At 34.4% G+C, this 27223-nt stretch overlaps 2 protein-coding genes across 14 annotated transcripts in view; one reads left to right on the forward strand and one right to left on the reverse strand.

Annotated features, from left to right (window-relative positions):
* ERO1A (endoplasmic reticulum oxidoreductase 1 alpha) overlaps nt 1–18044 on the forward strand; it is a 50081-nt gene extending 32037 nt beyond the window's left edge. For 6 of the 13 annotated variants that reach the window (XM_081506073.1, XM_081506065.1, XM_081506063.1 and 3 more), the window contains 8 exons: nt 970–981; nt 7174–7200; nt 7318–7410; nt 8259–8505; nt 8994–9063; nt 13403–13489; nt 13573–13706; nt 14944–18044. In XM_081506073.1, the coding sequence (XP_081362199.1) occupies nt 970–981; nt 7174–7200; nt 7318–7410; nt 8259–8505; nt 8994–9063; nt 13403–13489; nt 13573–13706; nt 14944–15004 (731 nt within the window). In that variant the 3' untranslated portion in view covers nt 15005–18044. The remainder of the gene's footprint in view (nt 1–969; nt 982–7173; nt 7201–7317; nt 7411–8258; nt 8506–8993; nt 9064–13402; nt 13490–13572; nt 13707–14943) is intronic. The other 7 variants (XM_081506064.1, XM_081506068.1, XM_081506070.1 and 4 more) reach the window with 6 other exon arrangements.
* Nucleotides 18045–19363: 1319 nt separating this feature from the next.
* GPR137C (G protein-coupled receptor 137C) overlaps nt 19364–27223 on the reverse strand; it is a 59373-nt gene continuing 51513 nt past the window's right edge. The window contains exons 5-8 of the mRNA XM_081506078.1: nt 24921–25070; nt 23565–23690; nt 23277–23395; nt 19364–22205 (exon numbers count right to left, since the gene is read on the reverse strand). Of these exons, the coding sequence (XP_081362204.1) occupies nt 22028–22205; nt 23277–23395; nt 23565–23690; nt 24921–25070 (573 nt within the window). The 3' untranslated portion in view covers nt 19364–22027. The remainder of the gene's footprint in view (nt 22206–23276; nt 23396–23564; nt 23691–24920; nt 25071–27223) is intronic.

A 27223-nucleotide genomic window follows, 5' to 3' on the forward strand; every position in this document is an offset into this window, starting at 1 on the left:
AGAGATGATCTTCACTCTTATGTGAAGTCAGTCACATTATAATCTGATAAGTTAATTAACCACCTTTGCTTATTTTAAAGATAAATGGGAAGAATGTCAGTGTTTATCATCAGGGAACTGGTTAAATGAGTTATGGTATTTTTATATGGTAGAATATAGCCATTCTAAATGTTGCTGAAAATTTTGTATTCATTTATATCAGTGGTGATCTATAGTGCATTTAGGAGAAGAATCAGGTATTAGACAGTATGTATTAATATATTTTTTATAAAAGCATAATTAGTATAATATCTAACTACCCTGTGCACAAAGAAAAAAGACATTTACCAAAATGTAAATGGTATTTATCTTTGGGCATAGGGAGTTATGAATGATATTTTTTGTCTTTGTCTTCTTTTTATAACATATATTTGCAATGAGCATCTGGTACTTTAATAAATGATGGCATTAAATAAAAGTGGCAAAATGAAGACAGTTTTTCAGTACTTAATGAGCAGCTGCACACAAACTGCTGGATTGTGCATATTTGGATCTTACAAATAGTCTTTAAAAATATTGCTGAATAAGGTAAATTTTTATAACGTCTGTTCTGGGAGTTTTGAAGCAATAACACAGATCCTTAGCATCAACTGTCTTATAGCTGTAGGATAAATAAATAAGTAAAAAGGCTCTGACAGCCAAATAACTGTGAGTCCTTGAGACAGATTACATTTCTCTTTCCTGTCAGCCCACATTAAATCTTGAACAAGCTGAAACTACTCTTTATCCAGGCTCCTAGAGATGAGGCCATTTAGTCAAATTAGGCATAATTCCTTTTATCACCAGAAAGAGTTGCAGTCACAAGCATATCACTCTCAGATGTTATCTATGTGGGTGAACTGATGGACTAAAAGTAACGGAAGAGTAGCATTTTAAAATGGGCATCTGGAAGGAGTTTTTAATAATATAAATTTTGTTTTCTTTTTTCAGGTAAAAGTGAAGGTAAGTATAATTTCTTTATCATACATGACAGATACGAATTTGCTTATATTCAGAGGTTTGTGGGCAAACTTGTTTTTTCTTCCCACATGTGAGACTTGAGAAGAAGTTACTTTTTATTTGTTTATCTAAGATTCTGGCAGGGACAGCATAGGTTAAGGGAAAAATGACTCTTTGTGCCTGGGATCAGGCAGTAGAGACAGCCTGCCTCAGCCTCTGATAATTCACTCATACACTTTATGTGTGTGAAAGTGAGGCATTTCCCGGCCTTTGTCAGGGAAAATTTCTTCTTTATTGACTGAACTCTGGGATCTGCTGGGTCACCCATAGGAAGGTTCTAGGCATGATCACTGAGGAAAACAATAGAATGAGAAAGACTAGGGATCTCTTCAAGAAAATTAGAGATACCAAGGGAACGTTTTATGCAAAGATGGGCTCAATAAAGGACAGAAATGGTGTGGATCTAACAGAAGCAGAAGATATTAATAAGAGGTGGCAAGAATACACAGAAGAACTATACAAAAAAGATCTTCATGACCCAGATAATCACAATGGTGTGATCACTCACCTAGAGCCAGACATCCTGGAATGTGAAGTCAAGTGGGCCTTAGGAAGCATGACTACGAACATAGCTAGTGGAGGTGATGGAATTCCAGTTGAGCTATTTCAAATCCTGAAAGACGATGCTGTGAAAGTGCTGCACTCAATATGCCAGCAAATCTGGAAAACGCAGTAGTGGCCACAGGACTGGAAAAGGTCAGTTTTCATTCCAATCCCAAAGAAAGTCAATGCCAAAGAATGCTCAAACTACCGCACAATTGCACTCATCTCACACGCTAGTATGGAGAAGGCAATGGCACCCCACTTCAGTACTCTTGCCTGGAAAATCCCATGGACGGAGGAGCCTGGTAGGCTACAGTCCATGGGGTCGCTAAGAGTCGGACACGACTGAGCGACTTCACTTTCACTTTTCCCTTTCATGCACTGGAGAAGGAAATGGCAATCCACTCCAGGATTCTTGCCTGGAGAATCCCGGGGACGGCGGAGCCTGGTGGGTTGCCATCTATGGGGTCGCACAGAGTCGGACACGACTGAAGCGACTTAGCAGCAGCAGCACACACTAGTAAAGTAATGCTGAAAGTTCTCCAAGCCAGGCTTTAGAAATACGTGAGCCGTGAACTTCCAGATGTTCAAGCTGGTTCTAGAAAAGGCAGAGGAACTAGAGATCAAATTGCCAACATCTGCTGGATCATCGAAAAAGCAAGAGAGTTCCAGAAAAACATCTACTTCTGCTTTATTGACTATGCCAGGGCCTTTGACTGTGTGGATCACAATAAACTGGAAAATTCTGAAAGAGATGGGAATACCAGACCACCTGACCTGCCTTTTGAGAAACCTATATGCAGGTCAGGAGGCAACAGTTAGAACTGGACATGGAACAACAGACTGGTTCCAAATAGGAAAAGGAGTATGTCAAGGCTGTATATTGTCACCCTGCTTATTTAACTTATATGCAGAGTACATCATGAGAAACGCTGGGCTGGAGGAGGTGCAAGTCGGAATCAAGATTGCTGGGAGAAATATCAATAACCTCAGATATGCAGATGACACCACCCTTACAGCAGAAAGTGAAGAAGAACTAAAAAGCCTCTTGATGAAAGTGAAAGAGGAGAGTGAAAAAGTTGGCTTAAAGCTCAACATTCAGAAAACTAAGATCATGGCATCTGGTCCCATCACTTCATGGCAAATAGATGGGGAAAAGTGAAAACAGTGGCTGACTTTATTTTTCTGGGCCCAAAATGACTGCAGATGGTGATTGCAGCCATGAAATTAAACGACACTTACTCCTTGGAAGGAAAGTTATGACCAACCTAGACAGCATATTAATAGGCAGAGATATTACTTTGCCAACAAAAGTATGTCTAGTCTTTTGACAGACATAGCCTTGGAAAAACCAAGGCTATGGTTTTTCCAGTAGTCATGTATGGATGTGAGAGCTGGACTATAAAGAAAGCTGAGTGCTGAAGAATTGATGCTTTTGAACTGTGGTGTTGGAGAAGACTCTTGAGAGTCCCTTGGACTGCAAGGAGATCCAGCCAGTCCATCCTAAAGGAGATCAGTCCTGAGTGTTCATTGGAAGCACTGATGTTGAAGCTGAAACTCCAATACTTTGGCCACCTGATATGAAGAGCTGACTTGTTTGAAAAGACCCTGATTATGGGAAAGATTGAAGGCAGGAGGAGAAGGGGACAACAGAGGATGAGATGGTTGGATGGTATCACCAATTCAATGGACATGAGTTTGGGTAAACTCCGGGAGTTGGTGATGGACAGGGAGGCATGGCATGCTGTGGTCCATGGGGTCACAAAGAGTCAGACACGATTGAGAGACTGAACTGAACTGAGGCATGATCAGAGTGTTGATCTAGTGGCTCCCAAGCCTGTGCTGATTCTTGGGTGTAGGTATCATTGCCAGCTCTTTAAGTTATTGTAATGCCCTAAATTTTAACATATTTTAGGTTTATTGTGTCTTTTGGAGAATATTTTTGCTTTATGAGTAAGATTGGCATGATTTTTGTCATTCTTAAGGCCATGTGGTTAGCAATATGAGAAGACTCAGCAGTACTTAACTTTACTCTAGCTAGATGAGATTGTTAAAATGTAAAGGATCACTCTAAATTCTCTTCCTTTTTTGAAAAAAAATTTTATTTATTTATTTTTGGCTCTGCTGGATCTTTGTTGCCATGCAGGCTTTTCTCTAGTTGCAGGAAGCAGGGGCTACTCTCTAATTGTGTTGCATGGGCTTCTCATTGAGGTGGCTTCTCTTGCGGCACTTGGGCTCAGTAGTTGTGGCTCCTGGGCTCTGGAACGTGGGCTCGGTAGTTTGGTGCATGGGCTTAGTTGCTCTGTGGCATGTGGGATCTTCCCCTACCAAGGATCCAACCCATGTCTCCTGCATTGGCAGGTGGGTTCTTTACCACTGAGCCAGGAAAGTCCTCCATATTCTCTGTCTTCTGAGCATTATTTTTATGTGTTGCTTTTACATTACGTCTAGAAAACAGAATCCTAAAGTCTTGTAACTTTGCTCTTTTATTATTATACTTTATTTTATGGTAATGGTAGCAGCTAAATAAAATACTGAATCATAACTATACTATTTGGAAGATAAATTCTTTAGTAGTATGATTATTTTTGCAAAGATGTCTCATATTTTGTTACTGTTAGTGGTGATCCTATAATTTCCATTTATGAATGACTTTATTCCACCTTGGGTGTTCCCAGTTCTATGCTATATTCTGGCTACATTAAAAGAAGCTATTTCACCAGTGCGGAGAGCCTTTCCTCCTGGGCCATGGGGCATGGCCGGAAAGGCGGCCAACCCCTCGCCCATCATGCACCACACATTCGTGGGGAACCTGGTGCTGAACCACTGGTAGATGACCTGCTTCTGGGTCAGGGTTTCCTATGTAGCAGAGCAGCTCCCTCACTGCTCTCTACTGAAAGTCAGCCCTCAACACAAGGGTTTGTAAAAAAAAATTTAATAAAATAAATTTTAAAATAAAAAAAAGAAAAAAGAAGCTATTTCAGTTTTTTAATACCATTTTAAGATCTTAACCTGTCTCATTATCAGAGTAAAGATGGTTAACCTGTAGAGGCTATCCTTAGAGAAAACATCTTATTTATGAGTGTAATTTTAAATGTTCATTCTGGTAAAATATGAAAGCTGACATATTAGGTGATTATCTAACTGGATCATATTCATAGACAATCTACTTAAGGATTATAAAACTAAACGAAAGTTTCTTTGGAAGACTAGGTCCTAACTTAAAAAAGAAAAACAAACCCAAAACACAGAGGTTCCCAATAAGGAAACAAATCACTTGTAATCCCACAATCCCCAAATAATTGACATTAATAATGGCTAAGAAGACATGCCAGTGCTTTTCAAAGTAATTTGCAAATATGAATTTATTTAATCCTTCCAACAATCCTAGGAGATTTTGGAAGGATTTTTATTTCCATTTTTATAGACAAAAAATGAATCCCAGAAAGGTTCAGCAACTCAGCTAAAACCATATGATTTGTAAGTAGCAGAGTTTGGATTCAAATCAGGCAGTTTGATTTCAGGGTCTATGCTTTTAACTACTTCATGCTGCTTCTCTGCTAACATTTTGATAATTACTATTATTTTCATGTTTATACTAATATTTTTGTAACATATACATTATGATTTTATATATTATTATTACCATGTCTACTTGCTTCCTCAGCCTGTGTCCTCATCAGCTCAGGCTGCTCTAACAAAATACCATAAACTAGGGGGCTAAAATAAAAGACAGTTATTTTCTCAGAGTTCTGGAGGCTGGGAAGTCCATGATCAAGGTGCCAGTAGATTTGGTTCTTGGGGAGTGCCCTCTTCCAGGCTTACAGATAGCTGTAAAGATACTAATTCCATCATGGTGACCCTACCCTCATGACCTCATCTTAGCCTAGTTATCTCCCAAAGACCCAGTTCCAAATACCATCATATGGTAGGGGGAGGAAGGGGAAATTTAGGGCTTCTACATATGAATTTTAGGGGGGGACACAAACATTCATCCATAACAACTTAGATTTCTAGAAATGGATTTACTGGATCAAAGGATAAGGACATTTTAGGCTCTTGATACATACAACCAGATTCTTTTTGTCATTGAAAGGGTGTGCTAATTCACACCCCTTCCAGTCATTGTGTCACCTAGTTTTACCTGACTCTTGTCTAAATTAAGTATCATATTCTTTACTCTTTAAAGTTCTATCTTTACAGTTATAATTTGCATTTTAATTTATTTTTTTATGAAGGTATAGTTGATGTATAATAGTATATGTTTCAGGTGTACAACGTAGTGAGTCAGAATTTTTAAAGGTTATATTCCAGTTATAGTTATTTAAAAATATTTGCTTTGTTCCCTGTGTTATACAAGATATGCCTAATTTGCATTTTTATTGTTAGTGTGACAGAACAATTTTTATCTGTTATTACCATTTGTGTTTTTCCTTAATGGATTCTCTATTCATATTATTGGCCCTTTTTAATGGGCGCTTTAGCATTTTTATTTGGTGTATGAACTTTTTATACACTCAAGATATTATACTTTGTTGCATTTGCAACATACATTTTACTCAGTTTGTTTGCATTTTGCTTTTGTTTATAAAGTTTTCTGACACAAATGTTTAAAGTTTTTATGTAATCTGTAAATATATAAATGTATGTTTATTCTATTTGTCATTTCTTCCATTACTTTCATGCTTGTTTGGTTCATTATTAATATTACTATAAACAACTTTGGTGAAAAGGACCATATAGTACAATGTTTGTCATCTCTAGTAGATATATACATAGAATGTTCATATAGGTATAATATTTCTTATGCCTTTTTACACATTATTTCAAACAAACATTTTCATGCGTTGTCTGTGTTCCACACACTTGTCATTTTAAAGTTTTATATTATTCAGTCATGTTAACTGGTACATAGTATTCTATCATGTTAGCTTAGGCCTTGTTGTACATTTTGGTTATTTCAGGTTTTAAAAATTATCTAGAACATAATCATCTTTCTACGTATTATCCCCCCACCTCCATTTTGAGTTATTTCTTTAGAGCATAATTCTAAAAGCAGAATTATCAGGTCTAAGTATATGAACAGTGATTGCTGTAGGTCATAGAATATAAGTGATATTTGGTTTTTGTCACATTTCCTTAAATTGTTCTTTTGAAATATTGCATGGCGTAAAATACTATCAGCTATAGACAAATAATATACTTCTAATACTATTTTATAATTTTGACTTCTCTCATTTTAAAAAGTGTATGATGTATTCTTAATTTTTATATCATGAGTTGTTATTAAGGCTAAGTATTTTTCCATGTATAGATTTACATTTAATTTCTGGTTTTGACCTCATATAAAACACTTTATCCAGAAAGTTATAAGGCTAGGGCCACCTAAGGCAATGCTAATGCCTTCTAAAGACTGAGCAACTCAGTGGTGCTTCAAGTGAATTCATACCAAGAACCTTTCTCCTTTCCAAACAAGACTGGGACCTTTAAATTGCTGTTTGGCACAAATTTGCTATAATATTTAAAAACTTTTGAAAAATGTATATTTTGGCATTTTTACAATCTTGTGACTTATTTTTCTTTTAATTTCAGAGAATACTTTTTACAGTTGGCTAGAAGGTAATTGGACACTTTTAAACAAATTTAATTTTTTTCATTTTAAAATACACATAAAATTAATTTTATATCTTACAAGTTTCACATATGAAATTTCTATTTCCAAATTACCTTTTGTAGGTCTCTGTGTAGAGAAAAGAGCATTCTACAGACTTATATCTGGCCTCCATGCAAGCATTAATGTGCATTTGAGTGCACGGTATCTTCTACAAGGTATATAATAGTACTTTTATTCACTTTTCCACACTTAATTTTGGGTATTCTTAAAATTTTCTTGGTATTTACCTGGATGGGAAAAGATTGGCCCTGTTGAATATTAGGCAGGAAAAATTTATTCCTAGGTGGCAGTAATCAGGAATGTGGAAACTGTGGGCATTATCAGGAAAAGTTCAGCCTATTCTTAGCAGTCTTCACTTTCTTTTAAGAAGCTGCTCAAAATCTTACACATCACTTTGGAAATGTTCTATTTTATTGTTGTGGGAATTAAAATAGCACCTAAGAGCACAGTTGTTTTCATTAGATACTACTGTATCTGAATCCTTATGTTTGCATGTCAGCTTCAGGCCTGCAGTTTAATGGATAAAAGCTTTTTTTTTGGCTGCTCTTCATGCTTTACAAGGCTGTTGAAAAATGAGACCATGTTGGATTTTCATCAGTAACATGTTTATTCTAGAATTAAAGTATCTCTTACTTCTTAGAAACAAAATCATATTAACTTTGATTAGGACTTCAAACTCATTATTAATTTCAGATAGTCATCTTTGGCTTCTGTATCCTGGTTTTATGAATATATTTATATTCAGGAATTTGATTGGATTAGTCTTGGTTTCTCAGTAAAATAATTGAGTTTATTTTTCTTTTAAGTATAGGTTCTAGAAGATAAAATATTAATATGAAACTGTTAAAAGCTCAATTATGCAAAGCAGTTTTCATGGTTATATTGATTATACATTTTAAAATATAAAATAAAATTAGCTTCTGCAAGCATAAATAACCTAACCTAAGTACAATGAAACTTAATTTTAAAATTCAGTTTTTAATATTTAATTCTTTCTTCTCAGATACGTGGTTGGAAAAAAAATGGGGACACAACATTACAGAATTTCAACAGCGATTTGATGGAATATTAACTGAAGGAGAAGGTCCACGAAGGCTTAAGAACTTGTATTTTCTTTACTTAATAGAATTAAGGGCTTTATCTAAAGTGGTTCCATTCTTTGAGCGCCCCGATTTTCAACTCTTCACTGGAAATAAAGATCAGGATGCAGAAAACAAAATGTTACTTCTGGAAATACTTCATGAAATCAAGTAAATTGTGTATTACAACTCATACAACTTATATATTAATAGAACAGTGACAAGTGATATCCAAAATTAAATTCTGAAGTAATCAACTTAAAGGAAAATTATCTAAAAAATAATTAAAAGCTAATTTTGCTCATACATCTTTTAAAATTGAGTTTTGGTTTTATTTTCATTTTGACATGTACTAAAAGGTGCATAATTTTAGTTTTAAGAACCATTCTTTTGGTATTTGATACTTGCATTATTTTTATATTTAGTTGAACAGGTTGGGTTTGGGCCCTAATTCTACTATGTTGTACAGTTATATTTGAGGATAAGAATTTGTGGGGGGCATCAGAATTTTGATTTTTACTATCTGTTCTACTCTATTGTACTTGTATTATTCATCACTGACCAGCAAAATGTTGTATTAGCAGGACTTTTAATATTTTATAATACATGAAAATGATTTTTTTTTGTTTTATTCAGAGAATATGTTTTATTTAATGCAGGTCATTTCCTTTGCATTTTGATGAGAATTCATTTTTTGCTGGGAATAAAAAAGAAGCAAACAAACTAAAGGTAATAATTTTATACTTTAATTTAATTTTTAAATGTAAACTCACATGCAAATATAAGGCCATGTTTTTATTCTTAACAGTAAATCCAAATATACATCTTGAAATTATAAGAAAAAATCAGTCATAATCTTTCTTTTCCTCAAGAAAAAGAGGAAGTCCAACTTAAGATTTAGTTTGTGTTATTTTCAACATAACAACGGGAATGTGTATGTGAATGTACTCTTTAGAGAAGGCTTTCATTTCACACTGAGTCTCTTGTATAGTAAATAGAGCTTATGAATGAAAGGAAAAGGATCTAGAGCTGGAGAAGCAGCAACTGTCTTCTGCTGGAGAGAATTCTGAAAATAGTTTTGGCTAAATTATAGGATGCTCTTTAGGGGGAGAGGGCATAGTGTTGTTTTGTCATTCATATCATCCCCTGGGAACTAAAGGCATTTAGGGCTTCTTAAGTGGCATAGTGGTAAAGAATCCGCCTGACAATTCAGGAGACACAGGTTAGATTCCTGGGTTCGGAAGATCCCTTGGAGAAGGAAATGGCGACCCACTCCAGTATTCTTGCCTGGAAAATTCCATGGACAGAGGAGCCTGGTGGGCTACAGTCCATGGGGTCACGATGAGTCAGACACAAGTGAGTGACTGCACACACAAAGGCATTTAGGTACGTCAGCATGCAGTCCTGGAAAGAACAGAAGACCTGAGATCACACAGCATGGGTTCTGGTCTTTGTCTTGCCTCTTAATGGAGGTATGACTCCAGGCAAGACCATCTTTGTGCCTATTTGCCTCAAAATACAACAAATAAGAAATTTCATTGAAAAGATTTATTAAACGCTCATTGTGTGTAGAGTGTGATTTTTATCATTAAAGGGAGAGATGGCTTCCATCCTCAAGGGATTTCTAAGTCTTTTTGAAGACTTACGAGGGCTTCCCTTGTGACTCAGCTGGTAAAGAATCTGCTTGTAATGGTGGAGACCTGGGTTCGATCCCTGGGTTGGGAAGATCCCCTGGAGAAGGGAAAGGGTACTCTTTCCAGTATTCTGGCCCGGAGAATTCCATGGACTGTACAGTCCGTGGGGTCGCAAAGAGTTGGACATGACTGAGCGACTTTCACTTTGAAGATTTTAAGTAAAATTACATTATTGTTCTCAATTATAAAGGTATAGGTAAGTAAAGCAGGTGGTCCTCAGTAGAAGTGGCCTTGATCTGGTTTCATCAGAATATTTATGACAGTCTCCCTTTGTTTCTAATTTTTTGTTTCTTTCGATATTGAAAGAACCTGATTTTTCATAGCTTGCAAACAAAATACTTTTTGCACTCTTGGTTTTTTTTTTTGCTGTTAGATAATAGTTATTTTTGACTGCCCATCTACCTCCTACTTAAAGCATTCTTGCTAGAAATACATACCTCAGTGCTTACATAACCTCCCAAACAGCTTCCAGGAACTTAGAAGTGAGGGGGAAGATGCTATAATGACTTTTTTTTTCCCTACTATTTTTGATATCTGTCTTATTTTTAGTACACTTGCTGGTTTATGGAGAGAATGTTTTAACATCTACTTGTTTTATATTGTGCAGATTAGAAATATTTCTCACATTGTTTTAATTTTATTGAAACTCTGAAATACTCAGCTTTGATATCTGTGAAATTTAACAGATAATTTTTCTGAGTCCTTTTACAAAATAAGAATAAAACACCAAGGAAACTTGTTAATATCAGTATTTACTTTTTTTGAAATTGTAGTTTATAGTGAACATCACGGATTTGAACAGTCACATAAGTTTATTTTAATGTCTCTTCTTGTCTCCTTTACACTCTATCAGTGTATGGTTATAAGTAGAGGACTTGTATGAAAGAGGAGTGTTCAGTGTTCACTTCAACACAGAATAAGATCTCACTTGAAGGCTTATAAAGCATCTGAGAATTGGGTGAGAGTTGTTTTTTGGCCAGTTGGTTTCACTGAATATAGATCACAGTGTTTAACCACAGAATGTTTAATCATTCTACTCATTGACTAATTTTCAGTATTGATCTTAAAACTATGTGTATTAACAAGGAGAATTTGTAAGTGACTTAGGGTCTGTTTATTTTAAGGATAATACATTTTTCTAATCTGAGTTAATTTTAGAATATACGCAGGTTATTGGACATTGATTTTTATTTGTGGAAGTCATAAGGATTTTCTTTTTGTTTTGGTCTAGTAAATTTCTAGCTCATTAATTTGGTTCTTTTATATTACATTCATTTAAGCATTTGTGCTTGGTTTTAATTTTGCAGTGTTAGTTTGACTTTTGTTAAGCAACCACATTTATTCTCCATATATGTCATACAAAGACTCAAGAGCTGCCACATTCAAGTATTTGAATTTGTGAACGTAGATTCAGATACTGAGTTTAGACACTGTGTACAAAAGCATGCACAATTGTTTAGAGGCTTCCAAGCTTTAAAAGTATAAGTCTAAGTCAAGAGCTTTCACGCCTTTCCACATGATAGTAGTGTTTTATTAGTGACAATATAACTGCCCAAATCCACCATGCATTTATTGACACTTGTAAAGTAAAAGCTGTGTTTTATTGACCATAGCATTTATATCCATTTGGAAATTTATAGTGTGTACATGTGAGCTATTTGTTCTCTCTATATACAAATACTTGTCTACTCAGGGATTTTGTAGACTTTTACACCAACTATAAATTCTGCAGAGGTCAGTACCTCAGAGGATGGGAACATCTACTTCAGAGTAATTTTAGTGCTCTGTTTCTGTTATTCTTGTTAAAAGTGTGAGTTTTCTTTAATTTGAAGTTGAAATTCAAGTTTAAAGGAAACCTCAAATCATCAAAAATCTACTTAGAGTAATATTGCTGGGTAAATATTTTTTAAAAGTAAGTTGAAAATTAGAATTACTTCTTACTTATTCCAAAAGGTATAGAAACACACGATACAGAATATTGCTAACATATGGTAACATTTAATATTAATAATTTGGGCTTTGTATTAAATTAATAAGATATAAGACCTGGGACCTTATGATAAATCCTTTACATGGTACGGCTGTTGACTGTTTCAAAGCCTCAGGCTGAATGAAGCATCTGGGGAAAGACTGTCTCCAGAGGGAACTGAGGTCTGCTTTGAATAGTAGGTTCCAGTCTTTGCTGATTTACTCCTATTTTTAGATCTTTGGTTATGTTCTCTTCTGATTGAGCTCAGTGTGTGGTTTAGCACAATAAAAACAAGCAGACAAAACATTATATACTTACCAAATTATAGGCCATTTGATATAATGAATGTTTCATCTGAAATGCATGTCAGATTTCCTGCTTCAAGTACTGTAAGCCTGGGATTCCACTATAAATTCAGGACAGGGGAGTCATTGGAGAATTAATTAATAATTTCCCCTGGCGAGAAAGAAGGATATATTCTTGGCTTCCTTTCTTTCTTCCTTACCCCTTAAAGACATATACTGCTTTTGGATGAGTTTAATGAGTTTCTCTCTGAAACTTGGTGGAGGGTACATGGATTTCACTATATTCTGTAGATTTTTGTATGATAATAAAGTATGTATGATAATAATAAATGGTAAAAGATCTGGTTGTTTTTCCTAATACCAGAGAGAAGGGCTTTCATTTAACTACTATGAAACCAAAGGTTTTTACTTGTTGCTCCCTCCATTATTTATTCCTTTCTCCCTTCCTTTTTTTCTTTTTTGGTAAATGATGTCATACAACCTCTGCCCCCTCTCCTGATATTGACATATGGTTAATAATCACATACAATGGAACATCTCAACTCAGTTACTTTGTATATGTTTACAGATAGTCTAGTCTTGGAGGCAGGCAGTCCTGGGGTTTAGATTTGCTGTTTACTAGATATGGGAATCTGGGCAAGTTACCTAGCTTCTCTGGACCTTATGTTTTTAATTCCTTAGGTGTAGATTGTAATAATACCTTGGGCTTCCCTGGTGGCTTAGCTGGTAAAGAATCTGCCTGCAACGTGGGAGACCTGGGTTAGATCCCTGGATTGGAAGGATCCACTGGAGAAGGGAAAGGCTACCCACTCCAGTATTCTGGCCTGGAGAATTCCATGCACTGTATAGTCCATGGGGTCGCAAACAGTCAGACACGATTGAGTGACTTTCACTTTTGCATTTGTGGTGAAGGTGAAATATAATTGTATATGTAAAGATTCTGGTGTGTAGGAGGTGCTCCATGTACACTGATTTCAGTTTCCTTCCCTTATTTGGTGCTCTCCAGTGCCTTGCACACATTGAGGCACATAGAAAGCACTCAGAGATACTTAGTATTTGACCATATACTACATCTTAATAAAATTTTAAATTATTTTCAGGAGGACTTTCGACTGCATTTTAGAAATATTTCAAGAATCATGGATTGTGTTGGTTGTTTGAAATGTCGACTGTGGGGAAAGCTTCAGGTAAGCATATCAAGCTCAATCCTGTTTTCTTTCTTTGCACAAGGAATTTTCTGATTTTTCTTTTTTTCTTGTTTCTATTATAGACTCAGGGTTTGGGCACAGCTCTGAAGATCTTGTTTTCTGAGAAACTGATTGCAAATATGCCAGAAAGTGGACCCAGTTATGAATTCCATCTAACCAGACAAGAAATAGTATCATTATTTAATGCATTTGGAAGGTTAGTTTGCACCAAAATTTTTTTTGCTAGCCAAGTAAGTCTAATGTAACAAATATACTCTCAGATAAAACTGGGTAAGAAATATCCTATTTAGTGAAATTATCTCACTACAGAATTCTCTGATCTTATGAAATACTTTAACTTTGTAGATACATGCAATCATTAGATGATATTCTTTATTGTCACCTCTTGACTCTTATAATCATCATTAATTCACTGAGTGTTTCAGTATTCATCTTACGGAATTTGTAAATTTTTTCTAATCTGTGTGCTACCCAAATGTTTTTTTGAAGGTCCTAGAAAAAAATCATGTTGTATAATGTAGGTGTACATATAAAATTTCTTTGTGAATCTGCCATTGTGTATAAAGGCTAGTCATGCTTTTAAAAATAATTTTCATCAAAATGATTAGAAAATAAGCTTAAAATTAGGAACTTACATTATAAAATTTAAGTACAGATGCATTTCCTCCTGGCCTATCATATCTAAAGAATGCAGAGATTTAATATAAAAAAAAAAAAACAACTAACATTTTCTAAGGACTATATTTCTTCACTTAAAAAATTATGATTTAATAGTGGACCTTCAAAATTATTCTTTAGTATACAGAAGCTTGACAGTTATATTTGAGTATTTTGCTACTTTTTTCATAGTGGAGAACAGAGCTAAAGTATACTTAAAATAACAAACTTTTTATAAAAGTTAGTGACAACAATTTGGTCACACGTTTACTGTTCTCACTCTTTGTAGTCCAAAGGCTTTAATTCTTTGTATATTTAATAAATATGGTAAATTGATTAGTTTAAGTGTTCATATACTTATGCATATTTAAAATACATTTTTTAATGCTTATGTACTTTATAAAGTATATACCTATACTTTATATATAGGTATAAAGTATATACCTATATGCTTTAAATATGAATATTTGAAGCATATGAATATACTTATGAATACTGAAAAATACAATACTTATGTACTTTATAATTTTGTACTTTGAAACTTTAATACTTAGTTGTGACTGATTAAAAATAACTGATTTCTGGGGAATGTTATCTTAGTTTTAATATGTCAAATTAAGAACAACAGTGCATCAAAACAGGTTAAATGTTTTATGCACCTTTATGTTTGCTGAAATAATTAACATTTTTTTCTGTGTTCTGAAAATGCAAAATGAATAACTTGTATAGAAAAGTTATCTAAAATAGTTTCTGAGTGAAATTTATTTTGCTTACAGAATTTCAACAAGTGTGAAAGAATTAGAAAACTTCAGGAACTTGTTACAAAATATTCATTAAAGAAAGCAAGTTGAAAAGTGCCTGTTTCTGGACAATGGAGGCCAAAGAATGGAATTTCATTCAAAGGCATAAATAGCAATGACAGTCTTAAGTCAAACATTTTATATAAAGCTGCTTTTGTAAAAGGGAATTATGTTGTTTTAAATAACAATTTTTTAAATTGTGTTAAATCTATGTGTACTATTATTGTGAGTAAAAGTAAAACTTTGATAATGTGGTACATCTTTAATGTTTAATATTAAGTAAAATCATCAGGATTATCAAATTCACATATGGTAAATCTAAGTAAATGATGTTTTGAGTCTCTCAAACTAGAATTTTGTGTAAGAAGACATAATATAAGTTAAACTATGGCCAATGTGAAAAGTGTTTATAGGAGAATATTATGACCCATTATTAACAGCCTAAATTACTAACAGCCTAAATGTTCAACATTTAGGGTGAACAGATTTAGTAAATAAGAATACAGAATGCCTAGTTAAATTTGAATTTCAGATAAACAACAGTTTTTTAATATAAGTATGTTGCATGTAATTTGGGACAAACTTATACCAAAAAATTATTCCTCCTTTAAAATTCAGATTTACCTGGGAATCCTGTGTTTTATTTGGCAACTCTACAATACATTGGTATGAAACAAATCACTTTTAGAATTATTTTGCTATTTTGATTGGCTTATTTTGGTGTGTAGAAAGATACAATGATAATTCAAGGGGGTAAGGGATTTCTAAACAGTGTGAAAAGTTGAATAGATTTATATATTTATTCTCATAGTACTTTCCCTGATTCTGAATAAAAATTTGGGGAAACTTTTTATTTTTATATAATTTCAAATTTGTAGAAATGTTTCCAGGATAGTATCAATACAAAGAACTCTTTTATCAGATTCCTTAATTGTTCATATTTGTTTTCTCTCTTATGCTTTCTCTGTATATATACATGCATATACTATTTTTTTCTCAGTCACTTGAAGAGTCAGTTATAGGCATCATGTCCTTTGAACCATGTGTAATATGAATAATGTTTCAATGATTTTTTTTTCAGGAAAAAATATCTGGAACTATATACTACTATAAGCCTTAGAATAAGGAATCATTTTGAGTTCCAATCTAAAATTCTTTTTTGAATTTTGTTACCCTTTTAATGCTGTATAGACATAGGCATAAAATTTGGGGGTTTTGCACATAATATTCATTTCTTTCTTCTCCCCATAACTAAACTGTAATTTTTAGAAGTCTTCATTAAGGGAAGATCTTCAATGATAAAAATATTTGAAGGGGTTTAGGAATTTATAGCACATGGTAATTGTAGGAAAAAAGGAAATGTATACCTCAAAGTCATGGGCCCTTTCTGTATGTCTTAGCAGGTATATCAGGTTGAGATGTAACATTATTAATAAAGCAGGGTTTATTTATATAATGGCTTAGAATGCTACTTAACACTACTGTATACTTTTTCTTCTTTATGTCTCTACGGCCTTATACAATGTCAAGCACATAGTAGGTGTCCAATAAATATTTGTTGAGTGAATGTATGAAAATGTATTCAATATATTTAAATTAATTATCACAGAGCTAAGTTTAATAATATATGTCCTATTTCCTTTCCCCCCTCATTTGAATAGGGCAGGAAAAGAAAAATATTAACCTACTATGAAGTCAATATTCTTATAGACTCAAAAGACTCTGAAGTGAGCCACAAATATAGAAGTGTAAGGACATTTGTGGTACTCTGAAAATTTGGTAGATGGGTTTAAATGGTTATTTTGCCTGTGTAACTCTCTCTTATCTTATGCCCCTACCCTCTCTAACAGCCAAACTTTTTGAAAGAATATTCCTGTCTTCACTTTGTCCCCCTCCTCTTGCTCCTTTACTGAAATTTGGCTTTTTTCTTAGCAGTTAACAATCTTGTCTTTTGAAGTCTAAAATCCCAATTCTAAATCTATGGTTTGGTTCAGAAGCCATTTCTTACTTGACTTTTTTTCTGCATTTGACACTGTTCACAGCCCCTTCTTTAAAAGTGTCTTCTCCACCATGTTTCTTGTATTTCCCTCACTTCTGAGTGCCTCTTTTCATGTATTCTTTAAGTTATTCTGTAGGCTTTTATTCCTGCTGTCTTCAGCACCACCACTTCTCACTCTTGAGTCCTTCCAATTCAGTGATCTCTAAATCCTTATCTTTAGCCCAAACTTCTCAGACCATCTGCCTTCTACGCATCTTCACTTGGTTGTCGCACAGACACCTCTGTGTATCTTAAAAAGTTATTCTGCCCCAAACCTACTCTTATGCCTATGCTTCTTCCTTTGGTTAATTTTAGAACCATCATCATCTAAATTCTCTAGGCTAACCCTTCCACTTCTCTGTCCAGCCAGTGTCTAATCTCTATGGATTTTATCTCCATATCTCTGATATATCACTGTCTTTCCATTTTCATTGCTCTTCCCTAAAGTACAAACCTTTTTCCTTGTACCCAACCTGTCTCCTCTCTTTTGCTTCACAATGTTACCCAAGTGGGCTTTCTAGAAGCACTCTCACATGTTACTCCCTGCTTAACACACGGTGAATTCATGAACCTTTAGGAGGAAACCAGATCTCTTTCCTTGGTGAACAAAGTACTCTGCTAGGGGCCTTTCTGTTTCCCCCAACCTCATGTTCTGCTAAAACAGACTCACAATTCTTCAGATGCAGCATAGTCAGGCCTCCACACCTTGGTGCCTGCTGTTCTCTATCAAGTGCCCGAGCCATCCTTCCCCACCTGGGAAATGTCTATGTATCCTTGCAGGTCCAGCGTAGTGATCGCTTCTGTGAATTCACCCTTGCTCCATCCAAGGAGGATCATCTAAGTTCTTCTTCTGTGTCACCACTGTAATTACAACCTACCTCTACTGTGTCACTTATTGTACTGTATTGTTTTGTTTTTTAAAGTCTCCTTTACTAGAATGTGAGCTCCTTAAGGGCAGGAAAAGGAACTTTATCCATGTTTGCATCTCCACAGCATAGTTTTTGGCATATGAACACTTAATAAATGTTTGTTGAATAAATTGCTTTTAAAATGAAAACTTTATTATTGCTAGTGATCATACCTTCACTCCAAATATTCTTCACAGTAAGTCAGTAGGCACCCAAGGATTTCTGGACTTTAGGTGATCAATAAAGCTTCTGAAACTATATTAGAAATTTGGTGTGGTTTTGGCAAGTTATGAAAGGGGCCTATTATGTAAAAAATGGTAAGAACTCTTTTTTCAGGGGAAAACATTACTGAAGAATTTCTTGAATAATCAAAGAAAAGCTGCCCAGGATTATGAGCTAGATAAATTTCTACCTGTTTAAGAATCTAAGGGGAAGAAGAGAGGTGTTGTAAGTTGTTTCACACAAGGATTTTTCTTAGCTTAATGTTTGAATAAACATGTACTATCTAATATGGGCTTCCCAGGTGGCACTAGTGGTAACGAACCCACCTGCCAATGCAGGTAGATGTAAGAGACGCAGGTTCAATCCCTGGTTCAGGAAGATCCCCTAGAGGAGGGCACAGCAACCTACTCCAGTATTCTTGCCTGGAGAATCCCATGGACAGAGGAGACTGGCAGGCTGTAGTCCATAGGGTCGCAGAGTCAGACAAAACTGAAGCGACTTAGCACGTATGCACATACTATCTAATAACATTGGTATTTTAAAGTATGGCATTTCATATCAAATTAGTGTATAATACTAATTAGTGTACAGCTAATGTTGTACATACAGTTATCTCAATGTTCAGTACATACAGTTATCCACTTATACAATAGTTTGACTTTAGATTTTTCAACTTGACAACAGTGCAAAAGTGATACACATTCGATAGAAACTGTACTTCCACTTTTGAATTTTGTTTTTTTCCCCCCAGGCTAGTGATATGCAGTATGGACCTCTCTCATGATCTGGGGCAGTGGCAGCAGCACAGCCCCCCTCAGCCACGAAGTCACAAGGGCAAACAACCCATACACAACCATTCTGTACCAAATACAACCATTTTGTTTTTCGCTTTCAGTACAGTATTCAATAAATTATACATGATAGTCAACACTCTATTACAAAACAGGTTTTGTGTTAGATGGTTTTGCCCAACTGTAGTTTAACGTAAGTGTCTTGAGCATGTTTAAAGAAGGCTAGTCTAAGCTGTGATGTTCTAGGCCAGCTCTGTTAGATGCATTTTCACTTAGGACAAGCCAAGGAATATCTGTAATTACAAGCTCACTTAAAGTAAACTGTCATTTGTAACTAGGTATTTTTCTCTTTCCTATGGGAGGCTTCTTATCCTTACAGGACAAAAACTCAATGGGTGTAGTCTGTTAAAAGAGATTAAGAAAACCAGACCTCCAAATAAAAGCACAAACACTTTTATTTTTAACAGTAGAGTTTTGTTACAATTTAGTGAAACAAATAAATACATTCATTGGCCACAGCTATACTTTTATAACCAGTTTGACACTGATTTTATAGCTGAGAAACACTGTTAAACAATAAAAAAGGCAGCTATGCTTAAAAAAGCCACTTTAGCTATAAATTACATCTTTCATAAAACTACTACCAGCTATTATGAGTGGCAAGAGTTTCAAAATTAATGACCATCCAAATGAAACAAAAACAAGTACTGCTAATCACTGTAGAATTATACACTTAAGCAATGAAATTCTCTTTTCTAGTTAGTGAACCAAAAAGAAGGTTTGAAATTGTCATCATGTGCTTCAGTGCAGGATGAACAGGGGATCGATAGCCCTTTGATTTGATAAACAACTCCTTCTTTCGAGACCAGACTTAAAGTGCTCCTAGTGCTTTGGAATTTTTAAGCAAAAACTGGGCCAGAAGCTTATCCTTCTTTGTCTTTGGTGATTTATTGTGGGAGATGTCTATAAAGAGACAAATGCAAGAATTCAGGTTCCCTGGTCAGGGATAAGACATTTACAAATCTCAGATTTGGAAGAATCAACTAATGCAACTGAAAAAACCAGGTTATTTTATCTGAAATATTTTTAAAAAGTAATCCTCACTTATCTGGTCAAATAGGAACATTATGTAGGGAAGTCTGGGGAAGCTTTCCTAGAAAAAATGTATCACTTTGAACCCTAAGGATTAACAAAGGCAACACATCTTCTTAGATAGCTCTAGATAATTAAATACCTAACATTATTAAGAAAATAAGTAGTCGGCATTCTGAAAAGAAACCCAGTAACTGAAGTTGCAGTAAAAATACACTCAGGTAAGTGCATGGTATGTTGTCCTGTTACGACCTATAAATTCTATACTATAAATTTTTAAATAATTTGGTTGCATTGAGAGAATTTACTATAAATCCAAAGTGACATGTATAAGTTTATGCTTTGGACTGAATTCAGAATTATTTTGTATAATAAAAAGATGAAATTTCTTTGGCTGTGTACCAGCTTCCCAAGAGATCAAAAGCATTAAAATTTTCATTTTTTTCCTTGGGGTTTCACTTACTGTTATACTTCTGTGAAGTTACTGAATCAATCAAAAAGTTGAAAGATGTTTTATGTAAGAGCAGAAAAAGAACACAACTTTCTAATCAAAGTAAAGACAGAATAAGATAGTTGTATTAGTTCCAGTTCTGAAGAAATAGATTAGCAAATAACCATATATAAGTCATCTTTAAGCATATTGTGACAACTTCCCAATGTTGCCTGTTACCTTGGGCTCTTGAGGTATTTAGCATCTACTTTCTTCCATACAGACACTGGTAGAAAGTGCATTTTAAAATTCTCTATCACTTTAGCCTACCATATATATATATATTTTTTTTAGATCTAAGGATGTTCAAGACAGTTTTAATGTAATTCTAAAAGTACTCCAACATTGTTAACCATTGTTTTTTATACTTACCTAGTTAGTACTTTCACATAAGTTGTTCATTTAGTCTAGTGCTGGAATTAATTTGAATTAAATTTAATTTGGCTTTGCCCATATACAAGATATAAAAATGAAAACTAAAGGAAGATTTATATGTATTACAAAGTATTGCACTTGAGTTCACTGCAATAACATATCGTGATTTAATTTACCTGAGGATAATCCTGATTCATAGGAATAATAGGTAAGATTTGCTATATTTTATTTCAGCTAATTGAATGCCTTTGAAAATGTATTCATGTTTTAACTTAGAATTGTATATTTTCTGAATAATTCTTAAATGCATCTGTAAACTTTAGTCTTAAGAAATTTCTATCAATATCTCCCTACACAAAAATTGCTGTTGTTTTCTTGAAGAATCATGCTTAAACTACCGCGTTATCTTAACCATATAGAATAATCACTTGACCAATTCTACTTAAAGTAGCCACATAATTTTGACTGGTATACTTTGCTCTTAAATAAATGACTGTGGCTTTCCAAAGAACACTGCTGGTCCTCACTGTAAAGGATTACTAGTATCATTTCTTTAAAATGATTGTTTGAATAATTTCAGTTAGTACTGTACAGTCATGCTTAAAAGAACTATCTTCAATGATTACATATTTTCAGTAGATCTTTCAAAAGAATGATACATTTTTATGCCTTCATTCTGTGCACTGTTCACACTATAAACTTTATTGGGTAAGAATTCCACATGGAGTACACTGCTGAATATACAGGCTTTGATTTTTGTAGGGAAACTGCCTCCTGATTTGACGTACAACATAGCATCCCAGTGTGAACATGGGGTATGACTTTGGGGACTGCAGTGTACTCTTTCAGAACAAAGATAAAAGTGCAAATATGCGTTTGATATTCCAAAGTCAGGATGTTTGGAGGCCATCAAGTCCCTTAAGATCTAATCCTTCTTTTCTCTGGCTCCAAATTTTCCATTGTACTTCATTTTACCAGGACGAGGTCAAAAGTAACAGCTGTGTCCTCCACTGGACTCAACCACATTTCCAGGCTTTGTTTTCAGTTGTAACGGATAATGGAATGTTTATGCAGATGGAATTTAAACACATTGAATATACACATTCATGAAAAATGATTGAAGAATCACAACTTGGTAATGCCATCAGTTTTGTGGTGTTACGTATAAGCTATGGTGACTGTTCATATCTAAGTTACTACAAGTGAAGAGCAAAGGAGCAGTGTCCGTCAGAGGTCCGTTCGGGTGGGGAGAGACTGTGTAACTGCTGCCACCACACCCAGTCATGGTGCCGTACCAGCCCAAACCTTGTGAATTTGATAAACTGCAAAAAAGGGCAAAAAAGGACTGTGGTCAGGATATAACAACTCATGTTGGCACTTCTAGTTTTTAATGCATTATGTTCTTTGCCAAATAATGGCTTTCTACAAAATTCAATAACATATCTAATATCCTTGATTCTATATCACATATTAGAAAAGAATGAATAAAGACCATTCAAAGTTGGTAGAACTTGATTATCAGATAATAATAATAGTAATATAGTGCTTATCATGTACTAGGCTTTATTCTAGGACATACATACGTATGTTTACACACACATGCAGTCAGTCTTCACAACAATCCTATCAGATAGGTTCTATTATCCCTATTTTACAGATGAAAAACAGACAAAAAATTGAGGTTAAGTAACTTGTCCAGATGAAGTTGAGGATTATAGAAAATGCTCTATCAAAGCATTATTTAGTGCATTAAGGCTTTCTCTTTGCACTGATACTAAGCTAATGGTATGGACTTGTAATGATTTTGGAACAGGGAGGGCACTGAAGATTTCTTATAGCAGCTAGGCTTCCCAAGAGTTTTATTTAGGCTTTCTCTGTGGATTTTGAACAGCAAAGTAGATATGAAAACATATATAATCACTATAATAGTATTTCTTCTCTGCTCATCAACCCCCATCAGCTTTGAACTAACAGAAAGTGAAAGTGAAGTCGCTCAGTAGTGTCCGACTCTTTGCAACCCCATGGACTGTAGCCTACCATGCTCCTTCGTCCATGGGATTTTCCAGGCAAGAATACTGGAGTGGGTTGCCATTTCCTTCTCCAGGGGATCTTCCCAACCCAGGGATCGAACCCTTGAACTAACAAGGGATCCTGAAATGAAAAGGTGCCATTTTACCCCCAAAGGCATTTCTCAAATAAAGGTGATATATGGACTTAGGAGCAGATGATAATTCTTTATAGTACAGGTCTCATCATGGGTTTAACATCTACTGTTCTACACGTCAATGTTAAATGATCTTATTTATTGATATATATCAGCAAATCACCCTTTTCATATTTGGGTTAAAGCTTTTTTAAAAAAATCTATGTTGGTACTAATTCAGTGCAACTACCTTCCTTCTCTTGAACTTCCCAGTCTTGGCAAGTCATCATCACTATCATATCGTCTCGGATTGTCGAAGAAGTATGCTCTGGAACTATAACTGTGACTATTTATCATGCCAGCAGGTGCCTGTGAACAATGTAGTAGATAGAATATGAAGATTTACTTTTCAACTAAGAAAGGAGGCTGAGATCTATAATCCTTTTTAGTCTTTACCAAAAATAGAAAATCAATATAAATGTTCTTTTATTTTTAAAAATAAGGAGAACAGGCATTAGGTAATGTTATGATATCATACCAAATTCTGGTTTAATCTCTGTGCCCGGAAAAACAGTACCACTGACCATGCTGGCACATGTTCCCACAGAAAGAGGACCATTCCAAATACAATATACTCTTCTCCACTTATGTCTTTTACGTGAGCCTGTGAATAGAATATGGTCGAGCAATTTTAAAATCAGTCTTACATGGAAGGAATCACCCTCCACAAACAACTTGCTGCAGGTAGGGTAAGTTAAAAGATCAACTTACATGCACATAGAACTCTAAATTAATTTTCCATATTTTATGGCTTCTCATGTAATGATATTATCCTTTAAAGATCATAAAATGCTTTGATGCTAAGTCGAATAAAGAGTTACTAACTTTTTCAACACATCAATTTATGAAAATATTTTTAATACATGGGTAGTGGTGTGGGTGGTTTAGGTCCCATAGTCTGAGGAGGGTTATAAAAGAGACTACAGGTTCCAGCTGCTCCAAAGGCAAAATAATCGCACTTACCTGAGTTACACCTGTAGAGAAATGTAACATGCAAGTCGATCAGCTCTATTGCTATTTAAAAACATGCTTTTGGGATTAAATTCCATGTTGAATTTGTTTCTATTCTAATAGATGTAGGGAAAGAGAAATGGGAAAAGGAGTGAAGGGAATCTTCCACACGAAACCAAATGTGAAAATTCCTTCTTTGAAAGATAATTAAAATCCTGATAAAATAGCATTCCAGGATGTTTAAATTCAGTACAAAGTTAAATTAATATAAATAAAGATATGATATGCACCTAGGTCAGACTACTTCTAGCAGAAGGATGGAGAATGCTGGCAGGTCAAATATGCATAGCAAGGGTACCAGGAGTCACTACAGAAAACACCTAGATACCCAAGGACTATGAATGCGCTCCCATTTTCAAGACTGATAATGCCAGACTTTCATGAAAGTCGTACATCTAAAACTGAACCAAATATTTAGGTTATATGTAGTTCTTGGGTAAGAGAGAATTAATTTCATCCTAGCAAATTAAAGACATAACCATATTTACTAGCTAATGACAGAATATCAACTTATCTAGAGATACTTAAACACTATCCTTTACAAATTAGTAAAATAGATTTATGACCAATAGATTTAATACACTGTTAATATTATTCATAAAAAGAAAAGAAAATACTACTTTGGGAGAAGTTCTCTCTGAAGAATGATTTCAACTGCCACATATGAATGAGAATTTTTAAACATAGAACTTTGAAGTATGATTACTGATAGTGGCTAGAGATTCCATAAAAGTGTTTGTAAGTCAAACACTTAACACATTCTCCTAGTCAGGCTAACTTCATTATCATACACTTAGATTCACAATACATGCTAGGTTCTTACCTTATCTGAAAGATTATCCCAGCCATAATTAAATGGACTTTCTAATGTATCCTGAGATATGGTGATCACCACCAAATTATAACATGCTCTTGAAGAGTACAGAAGAATGACCACAGAGCCTACGACAACAGTCTGGCATAGAGACATACCCTAAAAGAAATAAAAGTCATCATCACAATAGCCTGCACATTTGTCATGCTATATATTGTCCACATACAATATAGTCACCTCTTGCAATGCACCCCTAGAAAACACTGAGTGAGTGCCAGTTGAAATCACTCTTGATTATCATGCTTTACAATTCCTATTTTTAGAACCACTTGTGTTTCAACTACCCTGTTAATACATGTAAGTTCTTTGTCAACTTGCCTAGCAGTAGCTGGAGGAAAATTTTGTTTGGCCAAGGTTACCTTACTCCGTTAAGTAATATATGAATAAACAAATTGGCAAATGATCGATGTTCATCAGAGAGGTAGTTTAGGCACAATGAGAAAAGAATGGGAAATAGAAACATTAGTCCATTTGATACACTTAATTTCCAATAAGAAGCAAAATTAGAATAGAAACACAATTCCTGTACTATTTGCTTTGTTCTATTAGAGTTTATGTTAATCCTCTGTTGATATTGTTATGTTGATGACAAAATGATGCAGGCACCCAAATGCACTTTCAAATCCAAAATATTTTAATACTAAAGCTTTCACCATTTCCCAAAATATAGAAAGAAAGCCTTTATAACAGTGGTTGTCAACTGGAGTGTGTATATTGGAGAAGGGTGTGGTACCCACTTTTGCAGAGATTCTTAACCTGAAATATTTGAATACAGTTGGTTTCCTTTGTAATCCTATTTATCTTAAAGACATTATTCTGAAAAGTGACACAACTGCCAAACATATATTGTGAAAAACACCTAATATGGTGTTTTGGAAGTTTGTTTTAGTGTCACAATGATTAAGCAGAAATGATGGCATTCACCACATAAAGGCCAGGGCTGCTGGATGATTGACAATTTACAGGAGAATTCTCCATATAAGAGAATTCTTCTCTGACCTTCATAACTTCCCCATGTCCTCTTGGACATTTATGAAGATGAAAAACTTATCCATAATGATCTGAGCCAGAACCTAAATGTTTTAAATATAAACAAAGTTTATGCTTGTATAGTTTTAAATAGATGACAACATATCCAGAAACACACATAACATACAAATTGAGGGAAATCTGTCCTTTGTTTTTTGTTCAGACCTTTATCAAGAAGAGTCAAATATTTCAGAAAGGTGTGAAAGTGACAGCAATACTGCTTGTGGTATATAGTGCAAAAGCAACACACCTGTAAGTCTTCATTTATAGTCTCATTCACAATTTCTATGTGTAGATACAAGCATTCGACCACTATAGCATACCCTCAAATCTACACATTGGAATATTTATTCATTACTTTCCTTTTATTTTCTCACTATATTACAATTAGGGAAGCTGCACTGAATTTTTGAAGTTATGTGTGTATGTATGTTAAACAATCTATTAATTTCAGCATAGAAATAGGTTATTAAAATTTATTGAAGGTTTCACTGGGTTTGGTAGGATTGAGAAATATTATAATAACTGACATCTTCATAAGAACAACACATTTTTAGAGGTGAATGAGAAGAAAGCAAACTTAAAGATGAAATATATCTTGAAAGATTTTGGGATAGCAACAGCATATCTTCTCTGAGCTAACTCACTATTATAGCAAAAAGTATGTGTGAAAATAAAATCCTAGCAAGATTAAATTTTTTAATCAAGACTAAGCTTTTCTACAATGTGCATTTTTATTGTGCATATTTATTATGAATCCAAAAAATGTTGCTAATAAAAAGCTAATCTAAAAGCAATCCAGTTTCCATTTTAAAAGTACTATATTATTACAGAAAAGTTAAGTAATAAGAAAAGTTAGAATGCTATAAGCATTATAATCCTTTAATATGCTGCTGCTGCTGCTAAGTCGCTAAGTCGCTTCAAGTAAATTTATAGTCACTGCTTTAAGAAATACTATGACTGTTAAAAGTAATAACATCTTATAATATGGAGTTTCTCTACTTACACTTGTAAATATTATAAAAACTGAAAAGAAGTGTGAGCAAAGAATAGTATCAGAGCAATTAACAAAGCAAAATTGCAGCCAAATTACATATATATAATAGAGAAAGAAGTCCACCAATTTAGAAAACAAATTAAGATTCTTCCCACAAAATATAGGTTCATAAAACAAAAGATAAGAATTCAGCCACATGGAAAGTGCTGTTGGAAAGTTAGAGAAA

This window comes from Giraffa tippelskirchi, chromosome 7 (assembly GCF_054371585.1).
Source record: "Giraffa tippelskirchi isolate mGirTip1 chromosome 7, T2T-mGirTip1v1.2.pri, whole genome shotgun sequence".
NCBI lineage: Eukaryota > Metazoa > Chordata > Mammalia > Artiodactyla > Giraffidae > Giraffa > Giraffa tippelskirchi.